This window comes from Phoca vitulina, unplaced genomic scaffold (assembly GCF_004348235.1).
Source record: "Phoca vitulina isolate PV1807 unplaced genomic scaffold, GSC_HSeal_1.0 scaffold7, whole genome shotgun sequence".
Taxonomy (NCBI): Eukaryota; Metazoa; Chordata; class Mammalia; order Carnivora; family Phocidae; genus Phoca; species Phoca vitulina.
Genome location: NW_022589710.1, coordinates 69483056 through 69506120, shown reverse-complemented (window position 1 = coordinate 69506120; position 23065 = coordinate 69483056). Strand labels below are relative to the sequence as shown.

At 39.7% G+C, this 23065-nt stretch overlaps 1 protein-coding gene across 8 annotated transcripts in view; it reads right to left on the bottom strand.

Moving 5' to 3' along the window:
- MARK3 (microtubule affinity regulating kinase 3) overlaps positions 1-23065 on the bottom strand; it is a 116418-nt gene that overhangs the window by 82958 nt on the left and 10395 nt on the right. For 7 of the 8 annotated variants that reach the window (XM_032405981.1, XM_032405982.1, XM_032405986.1 and 4 more), the window contains exon 2: positions 3189-3380. In XM_032405981.1, coding sequence (XP_032261872.1) covers positions 3189-3380 — 192 coding nt within the window. Of the gene's footprint in view, positions 1-3188; positions 3381-23065 lie in introns of those variants that run through there. The other variant, XM_032405989.1, reaches the window with a different exon arrangement.

The following is a 23065-nucleotide window of genomic DNA, read 5'->3' as shown; positions in this document are numbered from 1 at the left end:
ACCTTTCTCACCAAGTCATGAAACCTAGACAGATCAGACTGATGCATGAAACACATAATGGGTTTAAATCACTAAGATTTATTTATTTTTAAGATTTTTATTTATTATTTGAGAGAGAGAGAGAGAGAAAGAGGGAGAGGGAGAGAGAATCTGAAGCAGACTCCCCACGGAGCAAAGAGCCCGACACAGAGCTCAATATCAACCTGAGGTCAGGACCTGACCAAGAGTCGGACACTTAACCGACTGAGCTACCCAAGCGCCCCAGTCACTAAGATTTGAAAGAGAAAAGAAAAATGGATAAAGGATACAAACGGGAAACTTATTTTAAAAAAGCAAATATGAATGACAAAAATACATGAAAATATCATCAATCTAGTTATCAAAAGGAAGCAAGCTTTAAAAAAAATATAATTTTTTGTCCATCAGAAAATATCTATATAGTATTAGTAAGGGTATAGAAAAATGGATACTCTCATTCAGTTTGGTAGGATAATAAAGTACTCTGACATTTTCTCAAAAGCAATTTAGCAGTACCTATTAAAATGTCAAATATTCATCCTTTTTTGACCCAGGACACCCACTTCTAGGAATTTATCCTACAGAAACTCTCTTAACAAGGGTAGAGAGTTATGTTAAGGAATGTTCACTGCAGATGTTTACAGGGGCAAAAAAATCAGAAACCACTCAATGCCCACTGACGGCATAAACCATGGCGCCAGCACATACTGGAAATAGAATGTGTCAGATCTATGAGCACTAAGATTCAGACATGGTCAAGTACGTTGCTAAGAAAATTACTGTTATGTCCACGAGTCCCTTTTTGTTAAAATAAACAAAAAGTTAATGTCTATATAAAAAACAAAAGTGATCCTCTTTGAGGAGAGAAATTTCAAGGAACCTGTACTTCCTACATAATGAATTTCTATAATACAGAAATATAATGTTATAATATACAAAATATAATGTTTATTTTTTCCATGCTTCCGGTTAATACCTACAATAGGGAAAAAACAAAACGGTTTTGTAAAATGGTTTAATTCAAAGTTTAAAAAAACAAAAAAGGACAGAAAAATTTTAAATTAAGCCACTCTGCTGGTCAGATTCAAACCTTTCTGGAAAGAGAACCTCCTAGATAAAAACACGGTAGGCCAAACTGCAGCTAAGGAGAAGGGTAGAGGGTCTGTCTGTCCCATTCCTCTTTCAACTTACCAGCTGCCCATGTAAGGAAACTGGCCGAGTAACCACCTAGAATTGGTGGGGACTAAACTCAAGAGGTTTTGCCTTGTTTCAGAAAGCTTTGATCAAGGACAGCAAGGAAAGCCCCACCCACTCATGCTTTTTCTGACTCTAAAAGCAACCCAGGTATCTCAACAACAAGGACTGACCAGTGATTTGTCACTTAAGTTGATACAAAACATGAAGAGGCAAACTTGTAAAGTCTGTAACTCCAGTTAGTGTAGACCTGTGCTTCCCAACCTTCTTCAGCTCCCAGCACACACAGAAAATGAGAATAACTGTCAGGCACATTGCAGCAAACAGAGGCTGCTTACTGACAGAATGGCTGGCCCAGGGTCCTGCTCCAGCAGCCCCAGGCACGGTAGGCTGCGAGCCTCAATACCACGACACCTCTGTAACACTGTCTTGGCACACCTATCAGGAGGCTCTGGTACAGGGAAAACATTTCTTTAAAAAGCTTTCTTCCAGGACGCCTGGGTGGCTCAGTCGGCTCAGGTCATGATCCCGGGGTCCTGGGATGGAGAACCGCATCAGGCTCCTCGCTCAGCAGGGAGTCTGCTCCTCCCTCTGCCTGTTCTGCCTGCTCTGCCTGCCGCTCCCCCTGCTTGTGCTCTCTCTCTCTCTCTGACAAACAAACAAACAAATAAAAACTTTTTTTAAAGAAGATTTTATTGGGGCACCTGGGTGGCTCAGTCATTAAGCATCTGCCTTCAGCTCAGGTCATGATCCCAGGGTCCTGGGATCGAGCCCCGCATCGGGCTCCCTGCTCCGCCGGAGGCCTGCTTCTCCCTCCCCCATTCCCCCTGCTTGTGTTCCCTCTCTCACTGTGTCTCTCTCTGTCAAATAAATAAAATCTTTAAAAAAAAAATAAATAAATTAATTAATTAAAAAGATTTTATTTATTTATTTGACAGAGAGCGAGAACACAAGTACGCAGAGAGGCAGGCAGAGGGGGTGGGAGAAGCAGACTCCCACTGAGCAGGGAGCTGATGTGGGGCTAGATCCCAGGATCCTGGGATCATGACCTGAGCCGAAGGCAGCCGCTTAACCGACTGAGCCACCCAGGCGTCCCAAATAAAATCTTTTTAAAAAATAAAAAGCTTCATTCAAAAGTACCATTACAATCAACTCAACATATATTTATTAAGCACCTACTATGTGCTAAACAGTGTGTTAAGTATGGACATCTGCCCTAAAGCCTAGAGGGGAAAGACGGAGAAATAAGTAGTTCCATGCTATCTGAGGGGCAGTATCAGGATTTTTAACCTGCGTCCCATGCCTGGGAAAAGGGAGTCTGTCAACAACTCCTTCCCAGAAATGATCCCTGCACAAAAGGGTGAAGTGTATTTTAGGCAGAGGGAAGAGCAGGCATAAAGATCTAAATGAAAGAAGTCAAAAAAGCAAAACAGGTTCTATATTGTACATGTAGAACATGAGGGAGTCAATTTAGTAGCTTTAACCAATGTATTTTTGATAAATACAGAATGTGGTTGAACAGAAAGCCAATCACCACAAAAGTCAGGAAAGCATATGCCTTCCTACACAACAACCAATCAAACATAAGCTATGAGAAAAGCTTATTTGGGGAAATGAAGAAACTTCTTGAGGATAAAATCTATAAAAACAGAAAACACTATTGATTTACAAGTACTATGAGCTTATACATGAAGTTCAGAACAATTTTTACTCTGGTGGCAGAGGTTTACACTGAAAAAGAATAAAACATTACCCATTTTTTAAGGCAAAAGCTCATTCAAATACTCAATGTAATACTTAATTTAAAGAAATGGGAAAGCAAAAGAACTCCCAGATAATTAGTATGTAAGTTTCTTGTTCTTAAAAACATTTAATTAACTTAGAAATTAACTCAAATATATACATTATCTTCCTCTTTCTCTCACATGGAACTAAACAGAGCAAGTGTCATAACAGAAATTAGGCTTAATATTTACCTCTCTGCCTGTAAGGATGTGTCTTGCCAATTTCACTTTTGCAAAATTCCCCTTGCCGATTGTTTTCAACAGTCTGTAGTTTCCGATGTGAGGCTGTTCGTCAGCACAGGAAGCTATAGAGTTTCTACACCGAGCCCCAGAGCGCCCAGTGCGAGAGGTAACTTCTTGCCGCCCATCTCCATGTGACGTGTGCTACAATATAACATACACAAAAATTAGGAAATGAGAGAACACATGGTACTTGCCAAATTTTAAGAGCCCCTAGTTGAAGAAACAAAACATGACTGCTTTAATTTTAATGCATCTAGCACTTTAAAGAAATTTGCCCACATGATCTAAATTTATGAGGAAAACAAGGAAATGCTGAGAAGAAAAATATCAAGGTTGAAGTGGGTGTTCAGAAGGAAATGAGATATTTTCTGTATGTGGCTGCAACATAAAATAGGAATAACAAGACTGCCTTATAGTCATAAAGAATGTAACTTGTCCATAAGCTATTAAGTGCACCTGCACATATGATCCTTCACCAGTGGAGGGTATTTTTGTGATTTATTCACGGCCACATCACTATTTAGTGAAAGATCCAAAGAGAATCTGGATTCTCAATTTCTTTCTACACTATGCTGCTAACAGTAATTCAAAATAATGTGTTTCAAGAAGCAGCCAGATTACGGGGCGCCTGGGTGGCTCACTCGGTTGGGCGTCTGCCTTCGGCTCAGGTCATGATCCCAGGGTCCTGGGATCGAGCGCCGCAGGGAGCCCTCTTCTCTCTCTCCCTCTGCCTCTCCCCCAGCTTCTGTTCTCTTGCTCACTCTCTCTCAAACAAATAAAATCTTTTTAAAAAAGCAGCCAGATTAGAGAGGCACAGGCAGTAACTAACTTCTCTGACAGAGGCTGTGGCAACTTTTTTCTGGATAGGTCCCCTGAGGCAAGCAAAACAAAATCAAAAATAAACAACTGGGACTACATTAAAATAAAAAGCTTCCGCACAGCAAAGGAAACAATCAACTGAACTGAAAGGCAACCTATGGAATGGGAAAAGATATTTGCAAATGACATATCTGATAAAGGGTTAGTATCCAAAATATATAAAGAACTTACCAAACTCAACACCCAAAATCCAAAAAATCCAATTTTAAAAAATGTGAAGACATGAACAGACATTTCTCCAAAGACATACAGATGGACAACAGACATATGAAAAGAAGCTCATTATCACTCATCATCAGTGAAATGCAAATTAAAACTACAATGTGATTATCACCTCACACCTGTGAGAAGGCTAAAATCAACAACACAAGAAACAACAGGTGTTGGTGAGGACATGGAGAAAGGGGAACCCTCGTGCACTGTTGGTGGGAATGCAAACTGGTGTAGCCACTCTGGAAAACAGTGTGGAGTTTCCTCAAAAAGTTAAAAAAAAGAACTACCCTATGATCCAGCAATCACACTACTGGGTATTTATACTCAAAATACAAAAACACTAATTCAAAGGGATACACGCATCCCTATTTTATAGCAGCATTATTTACAATAGCCAAGATGTGGAAACAGCCCAAATGTCCATGATTGATGAATGGATAAAGGAGATACAAGAGCATCTGGGTGGCGCAGTCAGTTAAGCATCTGCCTTTGGCTCAGGTCATGATCTCAGGGTCCTGGGATTGAGCCCCATGTCGGGCTCCCTTTCAGTGGGGAGTCTGCTTCTTCCTCTCCCTCTGCCCTCCCCATCGTGCTCTCTCTTGCAAATAAATAAATCTCAAAAAAAAAAAAAAAAAAAAAGGAGATACACACACACACACACACACACACACACACACACACAGGAATATTATTCAGCCATAAAAAAGAATGAAATCCTGGGGGGTTGGGGGATGGGTTAGCCTGGTGATGGGTATTAAAGAGGGCACGTATTGAATGGAGTACTGGGTGTTATATGCAAACAATGAATCATGGAACACTACATCAAAAACTAATGATGTAATGTATGGTGATTAACATAATAAAATTTAAAAAAAGGAAAGAATGAAATCTTGCCATTTGCAACAACACGGATGGATCTAGAGTATATAAATGCAAAGTCAGTCAGAGCAAGACAAATACCATATGATTTCACTTATATGTGGAATTTGAGAAACAAAACAGATGAGTAAAGGGAAAAAAGAGTGAGACAAACCAAGAAACAGACTCTTTTTTTTTTCTTTTTGAATTAGAGTTTTCATTTTCTTTCTTTTAATTTTTTATTGTTATGTTAATCCCCATACATTACATCATTAGTTTTAGATGTAGTGTTCCATGATTCATTGTTTGTGCATAACACCCAGTGCTCCATGCAGAACGTGCCCTCCCCAATACCCATCACCAGGCTAACCCACCCTCCCACCCCCCTCCCCTCTAGAACCCTCAGTTTGTTTTTCAGAGTCCATCGTCTCTCATGGTTCTTCTCCCCCTCCGATTTTCCCCCTTCATTCTTCCCCTCCTGCTACATTCTTCTTCTTCTTTTTTTCTTTCTTAACATATATTGCATTATTTGCCAAGAAACAGACTCTTAACTATAGAGAACTGATTGTTATCGGCGGGGGGGGGGGGCGCAGAGGGAAGGTCGGTGAGGGAATGGGGGAAATAGATGATGGGGATTAAGGAGCACGCTTGTCTCAATGAGCCCCGGATCATGTACGGAATTGTTGTATCACTATATCATACACCTTAAACCAATATAACACTGTATATTAACTGCAATTAAAATAAAAACAAAAAAAAAACCAGCCAGAGTACGTGGTCCTTGATAAATGTTAGTTAGATGAATACTCAATATGCTCCATAAAAGTAAAACAAAGCATATATACCTCTAACCATATTAAACAGAAAGGTACTGGAATTACAAACACCCAATGTGTACAATTCTGCATGCACAAGCACCCAGCTGCCTCATGCTTCCTTTTGCCTCACACCTGCTCAAAGGATGCTGTGGCCCACTGCCTGCCTTTCAGGACACTGCTCTCTCTCCCAGCACTCATACATATACACGAAATCTCCTTCATTCTTTTTTCTTTTTATCCAGGAAAATGTCCCTTTTTTCTCTTGCTCTCTCACGACCTATAGGTCAAATCAAGCCTGAATCTAGCTGATAAACATAAGAAACTACGTCGTAATACACGTATCAAGGAAAAAGGAAAAACAAGTGCTCTCAAGTGAAAGCGTAAGAATTTGTGCGATTAGCTTCTGAAGTCTTCAAAGATGTCTTTTTTCAGAATTTCCCTGTTAAACTCCATCTACTTTCTCACATTCTCTAATTAAATATTTCTCCCTCATATATCGGGTTTTAGGATAGATTCACTTCTGTTTTATTTAATTATCATGTAATACTGCATGCAAACAACAGTTTTTATGTTTTTATTGTAAATGTATATTTTAAGTAAAGTTGACTTTTATGAACCAGCTACAAATGTAAGCAATTTGTAATACTGTTCCTATAACAAAAAGGATTCTAATTTCAAAATAAGAACTTTGGAGAAATAGTCTATTTATAAATGAAGATCTGTTCATCAAAGAAAAAAACTAAAACAGCAACTAAGTTATGAGAGGAGGGCTTCACATAAAACAGGTACATTTGTTGTAAACAAAACGTGCTGCTGTAATGCAAATTTTGTACATCAGATGGAGTATGGTTTTAAAAGAATTTTGGTGGGGTGCCTGGGTAGTTCAGTCAGTTAAGCATCCAACTCTTGGTTTCAGCTCAGGTCATGATCTCATGGGTTGTGGGATCCAGCCCCGTGTCAGGCTCCGCACTCAGCAGGGAGTCAGCTTGAAGATTCTCTCCCTCTGTTCCCAACGCCCCCCCTCCAGCCCGCAACCGCACGCATGCACTCTCTCTCTCATATAAATAAATCTTAAAAAAAAAAAAAGAATTTTGGTGATCATGTTTGTTATATGTTTATTTCCAAACTAGATTTAAGTTTTGAGAAAACAGGTACAATAATTTATTATTCCTTAGATCTTAGAACAGTAGTTGGCACAGAACAGGGATTTAACAGATATTAGAATGACTATAACATGATAACATAATACTATCACTGTAGTGTTCAGATGCTTAGATTATGGGAAATTTCTCTTTTCTATCTTCCAAACAGAACTTTTCCTCCATTCATTCAAATATTTACTGAGTGATGACATGGTAGATTTTTTTTTTTAATTTTTTAAATTTTTTTAAGATTTTTTATTTATTTGACAGAGAGAGACACAGCGAGAGAGGGAACACAGCAGGGGAGAGCGAGGGAACACAAGCAGGGGGAGCGGGAGAGGGAGAAGCAGGCTTCCCCGTGGAGCAGGGAGCCAGATGCGGAACTCGATCCCAGGATCCTGGGATCATGACCTGAGCCAAAGGCAGATGCTTAACGACTGAGCCACCCAGGCACCCCTAATTTTTTAAATTTTTAAAAAAGACTATTTGAGAGAGAGCGCACACAAGTAGAGGGAGGAGCAGAGGGAGAGGGAGAAGCAGGCTCCCCGCTGAGCAGGGAGGCCGACGCGGGGCTCGGTCCCAGGAATCAAGACCTGAACCCAAGGCAGCCGCTCAACCGACTGAGCCACACAGGTGCCCCAGATTTTATATATGTATATGCATGTGCCAGGCTCTGTTTTGGGTGCTGGAAACACAGCAGTGCATAAAACAAAATCCCTGTCCCCATGAGCTATGTGTCCAAGTGGTTTTACTATTTACAGAATGAAAATACAGTCGTTAATGTATTCCTATAATTATATATATACTACTATAATATAACCACTGGGTGGTTCATTCTGTTGAGCATCTGCCTTCGGCTCAGGTCATGATCCCAGGGCCCTGGGATCAAGTCCCGTGTCAGGTTCCCTGCTCCAAGGGGAGCCTCTTCTCCCTCTATCTCTGCCTCTCTCTTTCATGAATAAATAAATAAAAATTTTTGAAAAAATTATACTACTATCCAAAATTTGGGTTTAAAAAAGCTTTTGTAATGTAAAAATATTTTCTAATTTACATGTTTTATAAATTCAGCTTTTCATGCATTAAGTTTTCTAGAGTGAGGCACAGTTAAATGAACAAAAATTAACTTATGTGCAAATCAACTGTCTTCTACTGCATGTAAAATAGGAATATTAAAAGAATCTTAAGATGCATAGGCATCCAGGGGCACCTGGGTGGCTCAGTCGTTAAGCGTCTGCCTTCAGCTCAGGTCATGGTCCCAGGGTCCTGGGATGGAGCCCCACATCGGGCTCCCTGCTCTGCGGGAAGCCTGCTTCTCCCTCACCCACTCCCCCTGCTTGTGTTCCCTCTCTCGCTGTGTCTCTGTCAAATAAATAAATATTAAAAAAAAAAAAAAGATGCATAGGCATCCAAAGTTTATACCTTTGCTTACTCCCCAACCTACTTACAATAAAAGAGTAACTCCTTAGCCTCCACTAGATGTAACCTTCAGGAGGACAAAGTTTTTTGTCTGTTTTGTTCATTATCAGATATTCCCAGAACTTGGGAGCAGTGATTGGCACTGAGTAGCTGTGCAATACATTGTTGCTGAATGAACGGAAATGAATTCCAGGTCCTCTCTGATCTAATCCATTCCTCCTTTCAGGCTACATCATCCGCTATTCCCTAGCATGGTCCTGGTCCCTCAGTTTGAGTACCCTTTCTTCTCTTCAAACCTAAGAAAATTCTACTCATTCCTTTATGCTTGGATCATCTGTCACCATCTGTCTGAAGCCTTCCATGACTCTTCCTCCATCTCATCAGATTTTTTTCTTTTCCTTTGGGTTCCGGAGGTACTTTCTATCTATCTATATTATGCTACTTTGTTGTAGACAATACTATTACCCGCTATATTGGCTCTTTTGCTTCTGAGTTTGTGGAGGAGTCCACTGACTTCACAAAGGAACTCATACCCTCTTCCCTCATTTGAGCTGGCACAGCCATGTGGCCTAAGTTTAGCCAATGGCATGCGAACAAAAGTGACATGTCATTCCCATGCAGAAGTATTTAACTGCCGGTGCTTGACTCCAACCATTTTCTGCTCTCCTGAATCCTGAGCATTGCCCAAAGACAGAATGCCACAGGACCAAACTGGCCCGGGCAGGGAGATCAATCTTCATGGAGCCAATGAATCCTCAGGCAAACTGTGTAAACAAAGGTTTTTACTGTGTTAAACCACTAGGATTTTGGTTGTGTATGTTATCACAGTATAACTCAACCTAAACTAATACACACTCATGCAAATAAACAATCATAACACAAAGCAATAAGAAACTTCTATTTCCATTAGACTATAAAAACTCATACAACAAATTGAAATACGTGATGTTTGTTAAATTATAACAGAGTTAAACTTAGTATATTTAGTTTGATGTTTCCTTAACATAAAGTCCTTAAATTAAAAAATTTAGTGGTGGGGACACCTGGGTGGCTTAGTCATTAAACGTCTGCCTTCAGCTCGGGTCGTGGTCCCGGAGTCCTGAGAGGGAGCCCCACATCCGGCTCCCTGCTTGGCAGGGAGCCTGCTTCTCCCTATCCCACTCCCTCTGCTTGGGTTCCCTCTCTAGCTGTCTCTCTCTGTGTCAAATAAATAGATGAAATCTTTAAAGAAAAAAAAAATCTAGTGGTACCTGGCTGGTTCAGTCGGTACAGCATGAGACTCTTGATCTCGGGGTTGTCGGTTTGTGCACCATGTTGGGTGCAGAGATTACTTTAAAATCTTTTTTTTTTTTTTAAGATTTTATTTATTCATTTGAGAAAGAAAGCACAACCAGGGGGAGCAGCAGAGGGAGAGAGAGAAGCAGGATCTCTGCCAAGCAAGGAGCCCTACTCGGGGCTCGATCCCAGGACCCTGAGATCATGACCTGAGCTGAAGGTAGATGCTTAACCGACTGGGCCACCCAGGAGCCCCAAAATCTTTTTTTTAAAAGATTTTATTTATTTACTTGAGAGAGAGAGCACGAGAGAGCGAGAGAGCAGGAGCAGGGGGAGGAGGAGAGGGAGAAGCTGAATACTCCCCGCTGAGCAGGGAGCCTGATGCAGGGCTCCATCCTGGACTCCGGGATCATGACCTGAGATGAAGGCAGACGCTTAACCAACTGAGACACCAGGCACCCCTTAAAAATAAAATCTTAAAAAAAAAAATTCTAATGTGTTTAACTTAAAAAAAAAAACACCTCAAAACAGAAGCAGTTTATTCGTCAGGGATATTGGCCTACAGTTTTCTAGTAGTGTCCTTTTCCAGTTAAAACTGATTGCTTAAGTATGGTAAAGCACCTGGTAAAGCACCAAATTTCAGGTTGGTGCTTTACCAGGTAGCTACAAAGGTAAACCTGGGATCATACTTATTATGTTAAAAAAAATTAAAGATAATTTTTTGGGGGTGTATGTGTGTCTAAGGTATATTCTCATTTGTGTCTTCTGGTTATATAGTAATTTAAAGTTGATGGCTCTTATACATGGACACATTTTTTAAGAACTAATATGTACAACATAAAATGAAATGCATTCCCCATTCATTTTTCTTACTGTCTCTTACATTAGTTTGATATGGCCCTGTAACAGTTAGTAGTGCTTCTACTTGGCATTCATTTTCTTTTATTTTTTAAAAGATTTTATTTATTTATTTGACAGAGAGACAGCTAGAGAGGGAACACAAGCAGGGGGAGTGGGAGAGGGAGAAGCAGGCTTTCTGCAGAGCAGGGAGCCCGATGAGGGGCTCGATCCCAGGACCCTGGGACCACGACCTGAGCCAAAGGCAGACGCCTAACGAATGAGCCACCCAGGTGGCCCCTATTTGGCCTTCATTTTATTCTTCCCATGCTTTTATCAGCGGCCCTCAAGAAAAAAATGTTTCTAATCTTATGACACTCAATGTGGATACTAACCATTTTAACAAATAATTCTGAATTCTTGTACTGTTAGCCAATTATTTCATACATAGGCTTTTTTTTTCTTTCCTCTCCCTAAGGAGCCAGCCAGTAAACAACTCGAGGACAAAAAAAAAGAAAATGTTATAGAATTCTTCATTATTCACATTACAACATTGTATGGCAACGCTAAGCATGTAACAGGTACTCAAAGCTGTTAAATTTAATTCTTAAAGATTGAAGGAGTCCTGAAACTTCTCTCCCATGGATTTGAGCTTATACCACTTCAGCCACAATGAAAATTAGAGTATGTACACTGCTACTGAAAATAATCAGAAACAAGCCAAGCACAGGAAATTATTAACAAATTCATAAAGTGTCTATTTTCAAACTAAAAACTCTAATGCAAAACATTTAATTTTCCAGGTAATATACTAGAGAATGGAGCAAACACTATAGATACCTACTCAATATCAAATTCTCCCTTCTTCATTACCAAGAGAACCTGGATGTGTGTTTGGTGAGGCAACAAGGCCAACTAAATACTTATTTTCTCAAACTTCTCTGCAGCTAGATGTAGCATATGGCTTGGTTCTGCCCAGTTCTCATTAATGAAAGCTACTGGAGGGAGGGGGTGGTTCTGGGAAAACCTTTTGTTTCTCATAAAGGGGAACAGATACACTAGTAGTCCCTTCCTCCTTTGTCGTGCCTTCAGTACTACCATAACTGAAGATGCAGAAGCTATCCTGCAGCCATAAGGTCTCAAACATGAAAGAAAAGACAAAGTATTTTTAAAAACCACCAGCTCCAATATTATTGTACTGCTGAACCAAAGCTAGAAGCTACCTAGATTTCTTCTGTGAGAAAAGCAAACTCCTATTTGGTTAAGCCATTATGTTAGGGTTTGTTACTTTCAGCCAAAGCACTACTAACTGTTACAGGGCTCTATCAACACTAATGTAAGAAGCAGTAAGAAAAATGAAAGGGGAATGCATTCCATTTTATGTTATGCATATTAGTTTTTCTTTAAAAATATGTCCATATATAAAAGCCATCAAATATAAATCACATAACCAAAAGATACAAATGAGTATATACCTTAGACACACACCAAAATTTTCTTATTTTTAATTTACCATAATAAATATGGTTCCAGGCTTGTCCTTGTATTTCTCTGGCAAACCACCAACCTGAAACTTGAGAAGCTGACTTAAATCAGGTTTAAGCAGAAAAACACTACTAGAAAAGAAAACAACAGGCCAATATCCCTGATGAATAATGATGCAAAAATTCTCCATTCTCAATACTAGCACACTGAATTCAGCAGCAAAATGAAAGGATCATTTACCATGATCAAGACGGATTTATCCTTGGGATGTAAGGATAGTTCAGCATATCAATCAATGTGATATTTCACACTAACAATAAAAGAAAATAATCACACGATCATTTTGATAGACACAGAAAAGGCATCCAGCAAAATCCCTGACTTAAAGTCAACATCCATTCATGGTAAAAACTCTTAATAAATTAGGCACTGAAAGAACGTATCTTGACATACAAAGGCCATATATGTGAGGCCCAACAGCTAACATCATAATCGATGGTGAAAGGATAAAAGCTTTTCCTTTAAGATCAGGAACAAGACAAGGGTGCCCACTCTCACCACTCCTATTCAACATAGTACTAGAAGTCTTAGTGGGAACAATCAGGCAAGGGAAAAAAAAAAAAAGGTATCAGAATTAGAAAAGAAGTAAAATTGTCTCTATTTGCAAAAGACATGATTTTATAGGGGTGCCTGGCTGGCTAAGTTGGTAGAGCACGTGACTCTCAATCTCAGGAGTAAGTTGTAAATTCAAGCCCCACGTTGGGTGGAGAGATTACTTTAAAAATAAAGTCTTGGAAAAAAAAAGACATGATTTTTTGTTTTTAATTTTTTTGCTATAATAAATATGGTTCCAGTCTTGTCCTTTTATCTGTCTGGCAAAGCACCAGATATAGAAAACCCTAAAGACTCAACCAAAAAACTGTTACCTCTAATCAATGAATTCAGTGAAGCTGCAAGATAAAAAATTAAATTCAAAAATCAGTAGTGTTGGGCGCCTGGGTGGCTCAGTTGGTTAAGCAACTGCCTTTGGCTCAGGTCGTGATCCTGGAGTCCCAGGATGGAGTCCCACATCAGGCTCCCTGCTCAGTGGGGGTCTGCTTCTCCCTCTGACCCTCCCCCCTCTCATGCTCTCTCTCTCTCATTCTCTCTCTCAAATAAATAAATAAAATCTTAAAAAAAAAAAAATCAGTAGTGTTTCAGGGCACCTGGGTGGCTCAGTTGGTCGAGCGAGTGCCTTCGGCTCAGGTCATAATCCCAGGGTCCTGGTATCAAGCCCCACGTCAGGCTCCCTGCTCAGCAGGGGAGTCTGCTTCTCCCCCTCCCCCTGCTCGTGTTTTCCCTCTCGCTCACTCTCTCTCTCTTTCAAATAAATAAAAAAAAATCTTTTAAAAAAAATCAGTAGTGTTTCTATATACTAACAATGAGATTTTTATTTTTATTTTCAAAGATTTTTATTTATTTGTCAGAGAGAGAGAGAGAGAAAGCACAAGCAGGGATAGAAGCAGGCTCCCCGCTGAGCAAGGAGCCCAATGCGGGACTCAATCCCAGGACTCTGGGATCATGACCAGAGCCAAAGGCAGATGCTTAACCAACTGAGCCACCCAGGCATCCCTAACAATGAGATTTTTAAAAATTATTTATTTATTTATTTAGAAATCACAAGCAGGGGAGGGGCAGAGGGAGAGAGAGAATCTCAAGCAGACTCTGTGCTGAGCATGGAGCCCAACATGGAGCTCAATCTAATGACCCTGAGATCACAAACTAAGCCAAAATCAAGAGTTGGCCGCTTAACCAAGTGAGCCACCCAGGTGTCCCCACTAACAATGAGATTTCTGAAAAGAAAGAAATCGATCCCATTTACAACAGCACCAAAAAGAATAAAATACTCAGGACTAAATTAAGGAGGTGAAAGATCTCTGAAAACTATAAGACACTGTTGAAAGAAATTGAAGACAACACAAATATCCTGTGTTCAAGGGTTGGAAGAATTAATATTGTTAAAATGTCAATACTACTAATAGCCATCTACAGATTCAATGCAATCTACATCAAGATTCCAATGTCACTTTTACAGAAGTAGAAAAAACACTCCTAAAATTTTTTATGGAACCACAGGACCTCAAATAGCCAAAGAAATATTGAGAAAGACAAAAGCAGGAGGTATCATAACTCCTGATTTCAAGCTATACTATAAAGATACATTATGATAATAAACAGTATGATAGGGGCGCCTGGGTGGCTTAGTCGTTAAGTGTCTACGCCTTCGGCTCAGGTCATGATCCCAGGGTCCTGGGATCGAGCCCGCATCAGGCTCCCTGCTCCGCGGGAAGCCTGCTTCTCCCTCTCCCGCTCCCCCTGTTTGTGTTCCCTCTCTCGCTGTGTCTCTCTGTCAAATAAATAAATAAAATCTTAAAATAAATAAATAAACAAACAGTATGATAATGGCATAAAAGCAAATAGACCAACAGAACATAACTGAGAGCCCAGAAATAAACCCAAGCATATCCAGTCAACTATTTGGCAAGGGAGCCAAGAACACTCGATGGAGAAAAGAGTCTCTTCAATAAATGATGCTGGGATAATTCGGTACTCATATGTAAAAGAATGAAACTGGACCCATATATCTTATACCACTCACAAAAATTAACTTGAAATGGATTAAAAACTTAAATGTAAGGCCTGAAACCATGAAACTCCTAGAAGAAAACATAGGAACAAAGCTCCCGGACATGGGTCTCAGTAATGGATATGACACTTAAGGCACAAGTAACAAAATAAAAAATAAACAAGTGGGACTACATCAAACTAAAAAGCTTTTCACTTTTCAATAAAGTGAAAAGACAACCTATGGAATGGGAAAATATTTGCAAACTATATATCTGATAAGGGGTTAATAACCAAAACATATGGAGAACTCACACAACTCAACAGCAAAAACAACCCAATTAAAAAATGGGCAAAAGACTTGGAGATTTCTCTAAAGAAGATATACAAAAGGCTAATAGGTACATGAAAAGATGCTCAACATCACTAGTCATTGGGGAAATGCAAATTAGAACCACAACAAGATTTCAGCTCATGCCTGTCAACGTGGCTATCATCAAAAAGACAAATGCTGGGGTGCCTGGGTGGCACAGTCGGTTAAGCGTCTGACCCGGGTTTTGGCTCAGGTCGTGATCTCAGGGTCGTGACACTGAGCCCCACGTCAGGCACAGAGTCTGCTTAAGACTCTCTCTCTCCCTCTCCCTCTGCCCCTCCCCCCTCAAATAAATAAATAAATCTTTAAAAAAAAAGGCAAATGCTGGCTTGGATATAGAAGAAAAGGAAACCCTTGTGCGCTGGTGGGATTGTAAATTGGTACAGCCACTATGGAACACAGTATGGACAATTCTCAAGAAATTAAAAAGAGAACCACCATATGATGCAGCAATGCTACTTCTGGGTATGTATCTAAAGGTAACAAAAACACTACCTCAGAAAGATACCTGCATCCCCGCGTTCACAGCAGCATTAGGTACAACAGACAAGACATGGAAACAATTTAAGTGTCCCTCACTGGACAAATGGATAAGGAACTTGCGGTATATATATGCAGTGGAATATTATTCAGCCATAAAAAAAAAAAACAAGGAAATCCTACCATTTGCAACAACATGGGATAGCTCTCAAAGGCAATATGCTAAGTGAAGTAAGTCAGAGACAAATACTATACAGTCTCACATGTGAAATCCAAATGCAAAACAAAACAAAAAAACAAGAAAACAAATACAAACTCATAGAAAAAGAGATCATACTTATGGTTACCAGAAGTAATGGGTAGGGGAAGGGAGAACTGGAGGAAGATGGTCAAAAGGTACAAACTTCCAGTTATACAGCAAATAAAGGGATGTAATGTACAACACAGTTACCACTGCTAACACTGCTGCGTGATATACAGAGGAAAGTCATTAAAAGTGTAAATCCTAAGAATTCTCACCACAAGGAGAATTTTTTTCCCTTCATTAATTTCTTTCTTTTCTTTTTTTTTTTTTTTTTTTAAAGATTTTTATTTATTTATTTGACAAAGAGAGACACAGTGAGAGAGGGAACACAAGCAGGGGGAGTGGGAGAGAGAGAAGCAGGCTCCCCGCGGAGCAGGGAGCCTGATGCGGAGCTCGATCCCAGCACCCTGGGATCATGACCTGAGCCGAAGGCAGACGCTTAACGACTGCGCCACCCAGGCGCCCCTCTTTCTTTTCTTTTTATTGTATTTATATAAGAAGTGGATGTTAGCTGAATACACTGCGATAGTCACTTCACAATTACATAAATCAAACCATCCTGCTGTACGCCTTAAACTTTTCAGTGATGTATGTCAATTACTTCTCAATAAAACTGGAAAAAAAAATCAGGTTTAAAAGTTTAAAACAACAACTATACACTATATTTCAACTCTTCCTGAACAGAGCCTGGTCTCTTTTGTAAAACACAAGACATGTGCCCACACATCCTTAAAAAAATAAGCCACCTCCTTAACACAGGGCAGGTTTTTCAAATGTAAAAAAAACTACAAAGCTAAATTGGGACAATAAAGGGCTGTCCCCCAAGTATTTTGTACTTTAGAGATACTCATAAAATCAAATTTCACTTTTGAAAGCAGTGAGGTGATTATTTCATTCACTACAGAAAAAATATTTGATAAGATTAAACAATTTGTGATTTAAAAAACTTTTAGCAAACAATAAACAGAACGGAACTTCCTTAATTTGATAAAAATCATGGACCAGGGCGCCTGGGTGGCTCAGTCGGTTAAGCGGTTAAGCATCTGCCTTCGGCTCAGGTCATGATCTGAGGGTCCTGGGATCAAGTCCCGCTTCTCCTTCTGCCCCTCCTCCCACTTGTTCTCTCCGTCTCTCTCTCAAATAAATAAAATCTTAAAAAAAAAAAAAAAAACATGGACCAAAAACCTTCAGTAAATACTACACTAAATGGAGAAACTTTAGAATCCTTTCTTTAAAATCAGAAACAAGACAAAGCTGCCTATTACCACTACTATTACTTAACGTAATACCAAAGGTCATGCCAATACTTTAAGGGAAGAAAAAGTTAAGATGTGAGAATCAGAAGGAAAGAGATAAAACTGTCTTTGCCTGTAGATGACATGATCTACCTACAAACCAACAGAATCAGAAATACCATTAGAACTCATGAGAGAGTTTGGTACGGTCCAAGATCAACCTATAACATTTCTCTACACCTCTAGTAACCTGCCAGAATACTTAAAAAAAAATAACCATTCATAATATCAATAAAAAGTACAAAGCAGGAAGAAACTATTTTAATCAAGAATATATACAAGCTCTCTGGAGAAAGCTTTAAATTTTTAATAAAAGACATAAAGAGGGGTGCCTGGGTGGCTCAGTTGGTTAAGCGGCTGCCTTCGGCTCAGGTCATGATCCCAGGGTCCTGGAATCGAGCCGCACATCAGGCTCTTTGCTCAGCAGGGAGCCTGCTTCTCCCCTGCCTGCTGTTCCCCCTGCTTGTGCTTGCTCTCTGTCTGTCTGTCTCTCTCTCTGGTTCTCTCTGTGTCAAATAAATAAATAAAATCTTAAAAAAAATAAATAAAAGACATAAAGATACTCAAATAAATGGAAATTCCATGCCCTTGGATAGATACTACAAATTCTATACAAATTAATCTACAGGTTCAATGCAATCTCAATTAAAATTTCCAGTTAGTAGTTTCTGAATGACTTTTTTAAAAGTTTTTGTGTAATTTTAATCTTACTCTGAAGTTTACAAGGATGAATAATTGCCAGGTCAGCCCTGACAAAAGAGTTAAAAAAAAAAAAAAGCTCAGAAACAAAAAGTGATCAAGGTTAGTTAACATAAGCATAACAAAACGTATTTTTATCATGTACCCTCTAATAGCATTGCACTGAGAGACACATGACATCTTTTCTGGGCATTCTTGCCAAAAATATATAACCTTAATCTAATTGTGAGAAAACATCAGACAAACTTAAATTGAGAGATATTTCACAAAATAACTGACCAGTACTCATCAAAACTGTCAAGTGCAGGGGTGCCTCAGTCGGTTAAAGTGACCGACTGGTGATTTCAGCTCAGGGTGTGATCTCAGAGTCCTGAGATTGAGCCCTACCGCAGGATCCACGCTCAGCAGGAAGTCTGCTTGGGATTCTCTCCCCGTTTCTCTGCTCCTTCCCCCACTGGTGTGTGCGAGCTCTCTGTCTCTCTCTCTTTAAAAAAAAAACAAAACTGTCAAGGGGTGCCTGGGTGGCTCAGTCGGTTAAGCGTCTGCCTTCGGCTCAGGTCATGATCCTGGGGTCCTGGGATCAAGCCCCACATCAGGCTCCCTGCTCAGGGGGAGCCTGCTTCTCTCTCTGCCTCTGCCGCTCCCCCTGCTTGTGCTTTCTCTCTCTCAAATAAATGAATAAATAAAATCTTAAAAAAAAAAAAACGACTGTCAAGAGCATAAAAGACAAAGAGGAACCATTACAAACTGGAGAAGACTAAGGAGACACAATAACTAAATGCAATGTGGGATCTTTGACTGGATCCTAGAAAAGGAAAACTGGTGAAAATTCAAGTAAGTTCTATAATCAGCATCATCAACAGTCTCAGACCAATATCAATTTTCTGGCTTTCATAACTGAACCATGGTTATGTAGGTGTTAACATTAGGGGAAGCTGGGTGAAAGGCACACATGAACTCTGTACTACTTTGGCAATTTTTATTTAAGTCTAAAATTATTTCAAAATAAAAAGTTCAACAGAGAAGATATAGAAATAGATACACAGATTAAGACAGACTATGAAGCCACAGTCATTAAAAAGAAGAGAAAACCTAAAATAATAAAAATATTGGGGCACCTGGGTGGCTCAGTTGTTGGGCATCTGCCTTTGGCTCAGGTCGTGATCCTGGGGTCCTGGGATCGAGCCCTGCATCGGGCTCCCTGCTCAGCGGGAGGCCTGCTTCTTCCTCTCCCACTCCCCCTGCTTGTGTTCCTGCTCTCGCTAACTCTCTCTCTCTCTCTGTCAAATAAGTAAATAAAAAAGAAGAGAAAACCTGTGGGGTATGGGCACAACAAACAGCCCTATGCACCAGAATACAAAGCTAAAAGACGTTAAGTATGTGGGAATATAAGATACAATGAAAGGGGCCCTATAAACCAGTGGGGAAAGGATAGACTGCTGAGTAGACAGCAGTGGGAAAACAGGTTCACACATAAGCCTATAAGAAAAATAAAACTAGATCCCTACCTGAGACCACTTGCAAAGGCAGGCTTCGTCTAGAGGGATTAAAAATCTACATGTGAAAGGTAAAACGATAAAAGGTTAACAAATGAAATAAAAGAGAATATCCCTGTGATTCGGGTATTTAAGTAAAACTTCAAATCAAAAGCACAAACACAAAGCAAAAGTTTATGTTGGTTACACCAATATTAAGGATTTGTTCAATGAAGGGCAGTACAGAAAGAAGACAGAAGGGGCGCCTGGGTGGCTCAGTGGGTTAAGCGGCTGCCTTTGTCTCTGGTCATGATCCCAAGGTCCTGGGATCGAGCCCCGCATCAGGCTCCTTGCTCAGCAGAGAGCCTGCTTCTCCCTCTCCCTCTGCCTGCCTGCCGCTCCCCCTGCTTGTGCTCTCTCTCGATCTCTGTCAAATAAATAAAAATAAATAAAATCTTTAAAAAGAAAAAAAAAGCACAAACACAAGGCAAAGGTTTATGTTGGTTACACCAAAATTAAGGATTTGTTCAATGAAGGGCATTATAGAAAGATGACAGAAGGGGCACTCAGTGGGTTAAGCATCTGCGTTCAGCTCAGGTCATGATCTCAGGATCCTGGGATCGGGCCCCACTGGGATTGGGCCCCACATCAGGCTTCCCTGCTCAGTGGGGAGTGTGCTTCTCCCTCTACCTCTGCCCCTCCCCGATCATGCTCACTCACTCTCTCTCAAATAAATAAATAAAATATTTTTTAAAAATAAAAAATAAATTAAATAAAACCTACATCGGAGTAACATCTAGAAAATCAAGGAATACCTAAGAATCAACAAGAAAAAGACAACTACCCAAGAGAAAAATGGACAGAGGAAAAAGAGCAATTACAGAACACTCCAAAAGCCAAGGAATATATAGAGCTAATAAAAATCATAGAGAAATACAAGTTAACAATGAGATATCACACTACATCTAATAGACTTGCAAAAAATTAAAACTGGATAATGCTAAATAATGGCAGGAACCAGGGACACTCTGCACTACTGGTAAGAGTATGGACTGATGTAACCATCCAGGAGCGCAACTTCGGGCCCTATCTATATTTTCTGTGACAGAGCAAGTCCACTCCTAGCTAATATTTACATGAAGTGCCAAATGTACACTTTGTAAGAGCACATACACACACATTACAATGTACTAAACAAAGAACAGTCACTCTTGGAGGGATATGGGAAATGACATATGGAAATTAAGAAGAATAAAACAAGAAAGGGAGTTCACACTGATCAAAGATAATGTGACTTCTCTGCAGCTAAATTTATAAAAAAATTTCTAAGAATATGAACAACAGAAATGGAGAACTATTATTGTTCATATCCATAAATTCAGTGAAATTGGTTTCACTTTTAATAAAATACTATTATTGGTAAAACAGGTAAACTATCATAATAATGAAATAGACTGAAAAATAATTTACTCGTCTAATCCTCAGAAGGATTATAAGGCACAAATTGTGGCTAAAGAAAACTTTCACTCAGTAGCTTTTGACCAGTTAACTCTAGGCCAAGTGCCAGGCACTACAAAGTGATGAAATAAAGTATGGTACCAAACCTTTCAGGCACTCCTAACCTAGCTAAAGAGCTAACCTGAGGCACAGTAACTAAAACAAGGGGCAATCGCTGCCCCATTGAGAAAATCAGAGAGTAGGTATTCTAAGTGCCACCGGGTACACAGAATATGAGCTATATATTTACTTTTCAATTTTCTAGTAGAAACATTAAAAGAACATAGCAACTGGTTAAATTTATTTTAATTTTTGGGCGCCTGGGTGGCTCAGTTGGTTAAGCGACTGCCTTCGGCTCAGGTCATGATCCTGGAGTCCCTGGATCGAGTCCCGCATCGGGCTCCCTGCTCGGCAGGGAGTCTGCTTCTCCCTCTGACCCTCCCCCTCTCATGTGCTTGCTCTCTCTCATTCTCTCTCTCTCAAATAAATAAATAAAAAATCTTTAAAAAAAAAAAAAAAAAATTTATTTTAATTTTTTTCATTTAACCCAACGAATTCCCAAATATTTTAACACACAATATAAAAAGATTAAGACTGTACATTCCTTTTTTCATACTGTGTTTGAAATTTGGCATATATTTTATACTTACAGAACATCCTAATTCAGACTAGCCACATTTCAAGTGCTTAGTAGCCACACTGGCTGGTAGCTACTGTGTAGGATAATGCAGTGCTTGGCACTCAGAGGATGTGATCACATTTGAGTGAGATGCAAGAAAAACAGGTATCCTAGAGGTGAAGGAATAGTCTTTGAAAGATAAATAGTAGAGTTCTAATGGAAGACAAAGGCTATTTCAAGCCAGGCACTAGCACAAGGAAAAGCTAAGAAAACTTGGGGGATGGGGAACTATCCCCCCTAACCTGCATGTCTAACCACTTTCATCTCTCACAACTCTCTCATTTCATGTGGCACTGACACTGGAGGGGAAGAAGAAAATAAACGGCTCTAGTTCCTTGACATCATGATGGCTGGAAATTTATTTTTATGCTCCTGACTAGGCTGTCCTTTCTGCCTTGCTCCCCTTTCTATCCCCAACCCTTAGCTTAGTTAATTTCTACACTGAAGTACTAGACTGTGAGGTCCCTCTACAGTCTCAGAACACAGGACCTGGTAACCAGCAGGTGTGAGATCTCTAGGTAAAGAGCCAAGCAGAATGTCAGGCTGGGTATTAAGGTTATACAGTTGAGCAGTTAGAAATAATAAAGCTAGGGGCGCCTGCGTGGCTCAGTCGGTTGGGCGGCTACCTTCAGCTCAGGTCATGATCCCAGGGTCCTGGGATTGAGCCCCGCATCGGGCTCCCTGCTCGGCGGGGAGCCTCCTTCTCCCTCTCCCTCTGCCTGCCTCTCTGCCTGCTTGTGCTCTCTCTGTCAAGTAAATAAATACAAATCTTTAAAAAAAAAGAAAAGAAATAACAAAGCTAGAAAGGTGTATCAAGAACTCTGAAGACTAAACCAAAGACTTTAGATTACCCAGTTTTTTCAGAATAACACTACAAAAACTATCTTAAGAGGGAATTAACACCTATAGAATGCCCATGATGTGGTGTGGATTGGACCAAGCATGTTATCAGTGTTATTTTCTTCAATCACAACAACCCTGAGTAGATGGTGTTATTTCCTTGTGATAACAAAAAAAGCACATGTAAATGTACAACATGGTGACTTTAGATAGTAATACTGTATTGTATATTTGAAAACTGCTAAGAGAGTAGATCTTAAAATTCTCATCACAAGAAAAAATTTTAATTATGCATGGTGATGCATGTTAATCATTAACTATACTTATTGTGGTGGTCATTTCACAATCAATACAAATACTGAATCATTATGTTGTACACCTGAAACTAATAAACTAATGTTTTATATGTCAATTACATCTCAATATAAAAAAAGTGAAATAAAATATTTTTGAGGCACAGATAAGTGAATTAACTTGATCATGATTAAGTTACTTATATTTGAAGGCTAGTTTCAAGTCCAAGTATGTAATTCCAAATCCCAACTTCTTGTATGCATTGTTGTTGTTCTTTTTTTTTGCTCCACATCTTGTCCATCCTACCTCAGACATGTCTTTATAATCACTCTCTCAACCAGTCTTACACTCCCATCTTTCTTT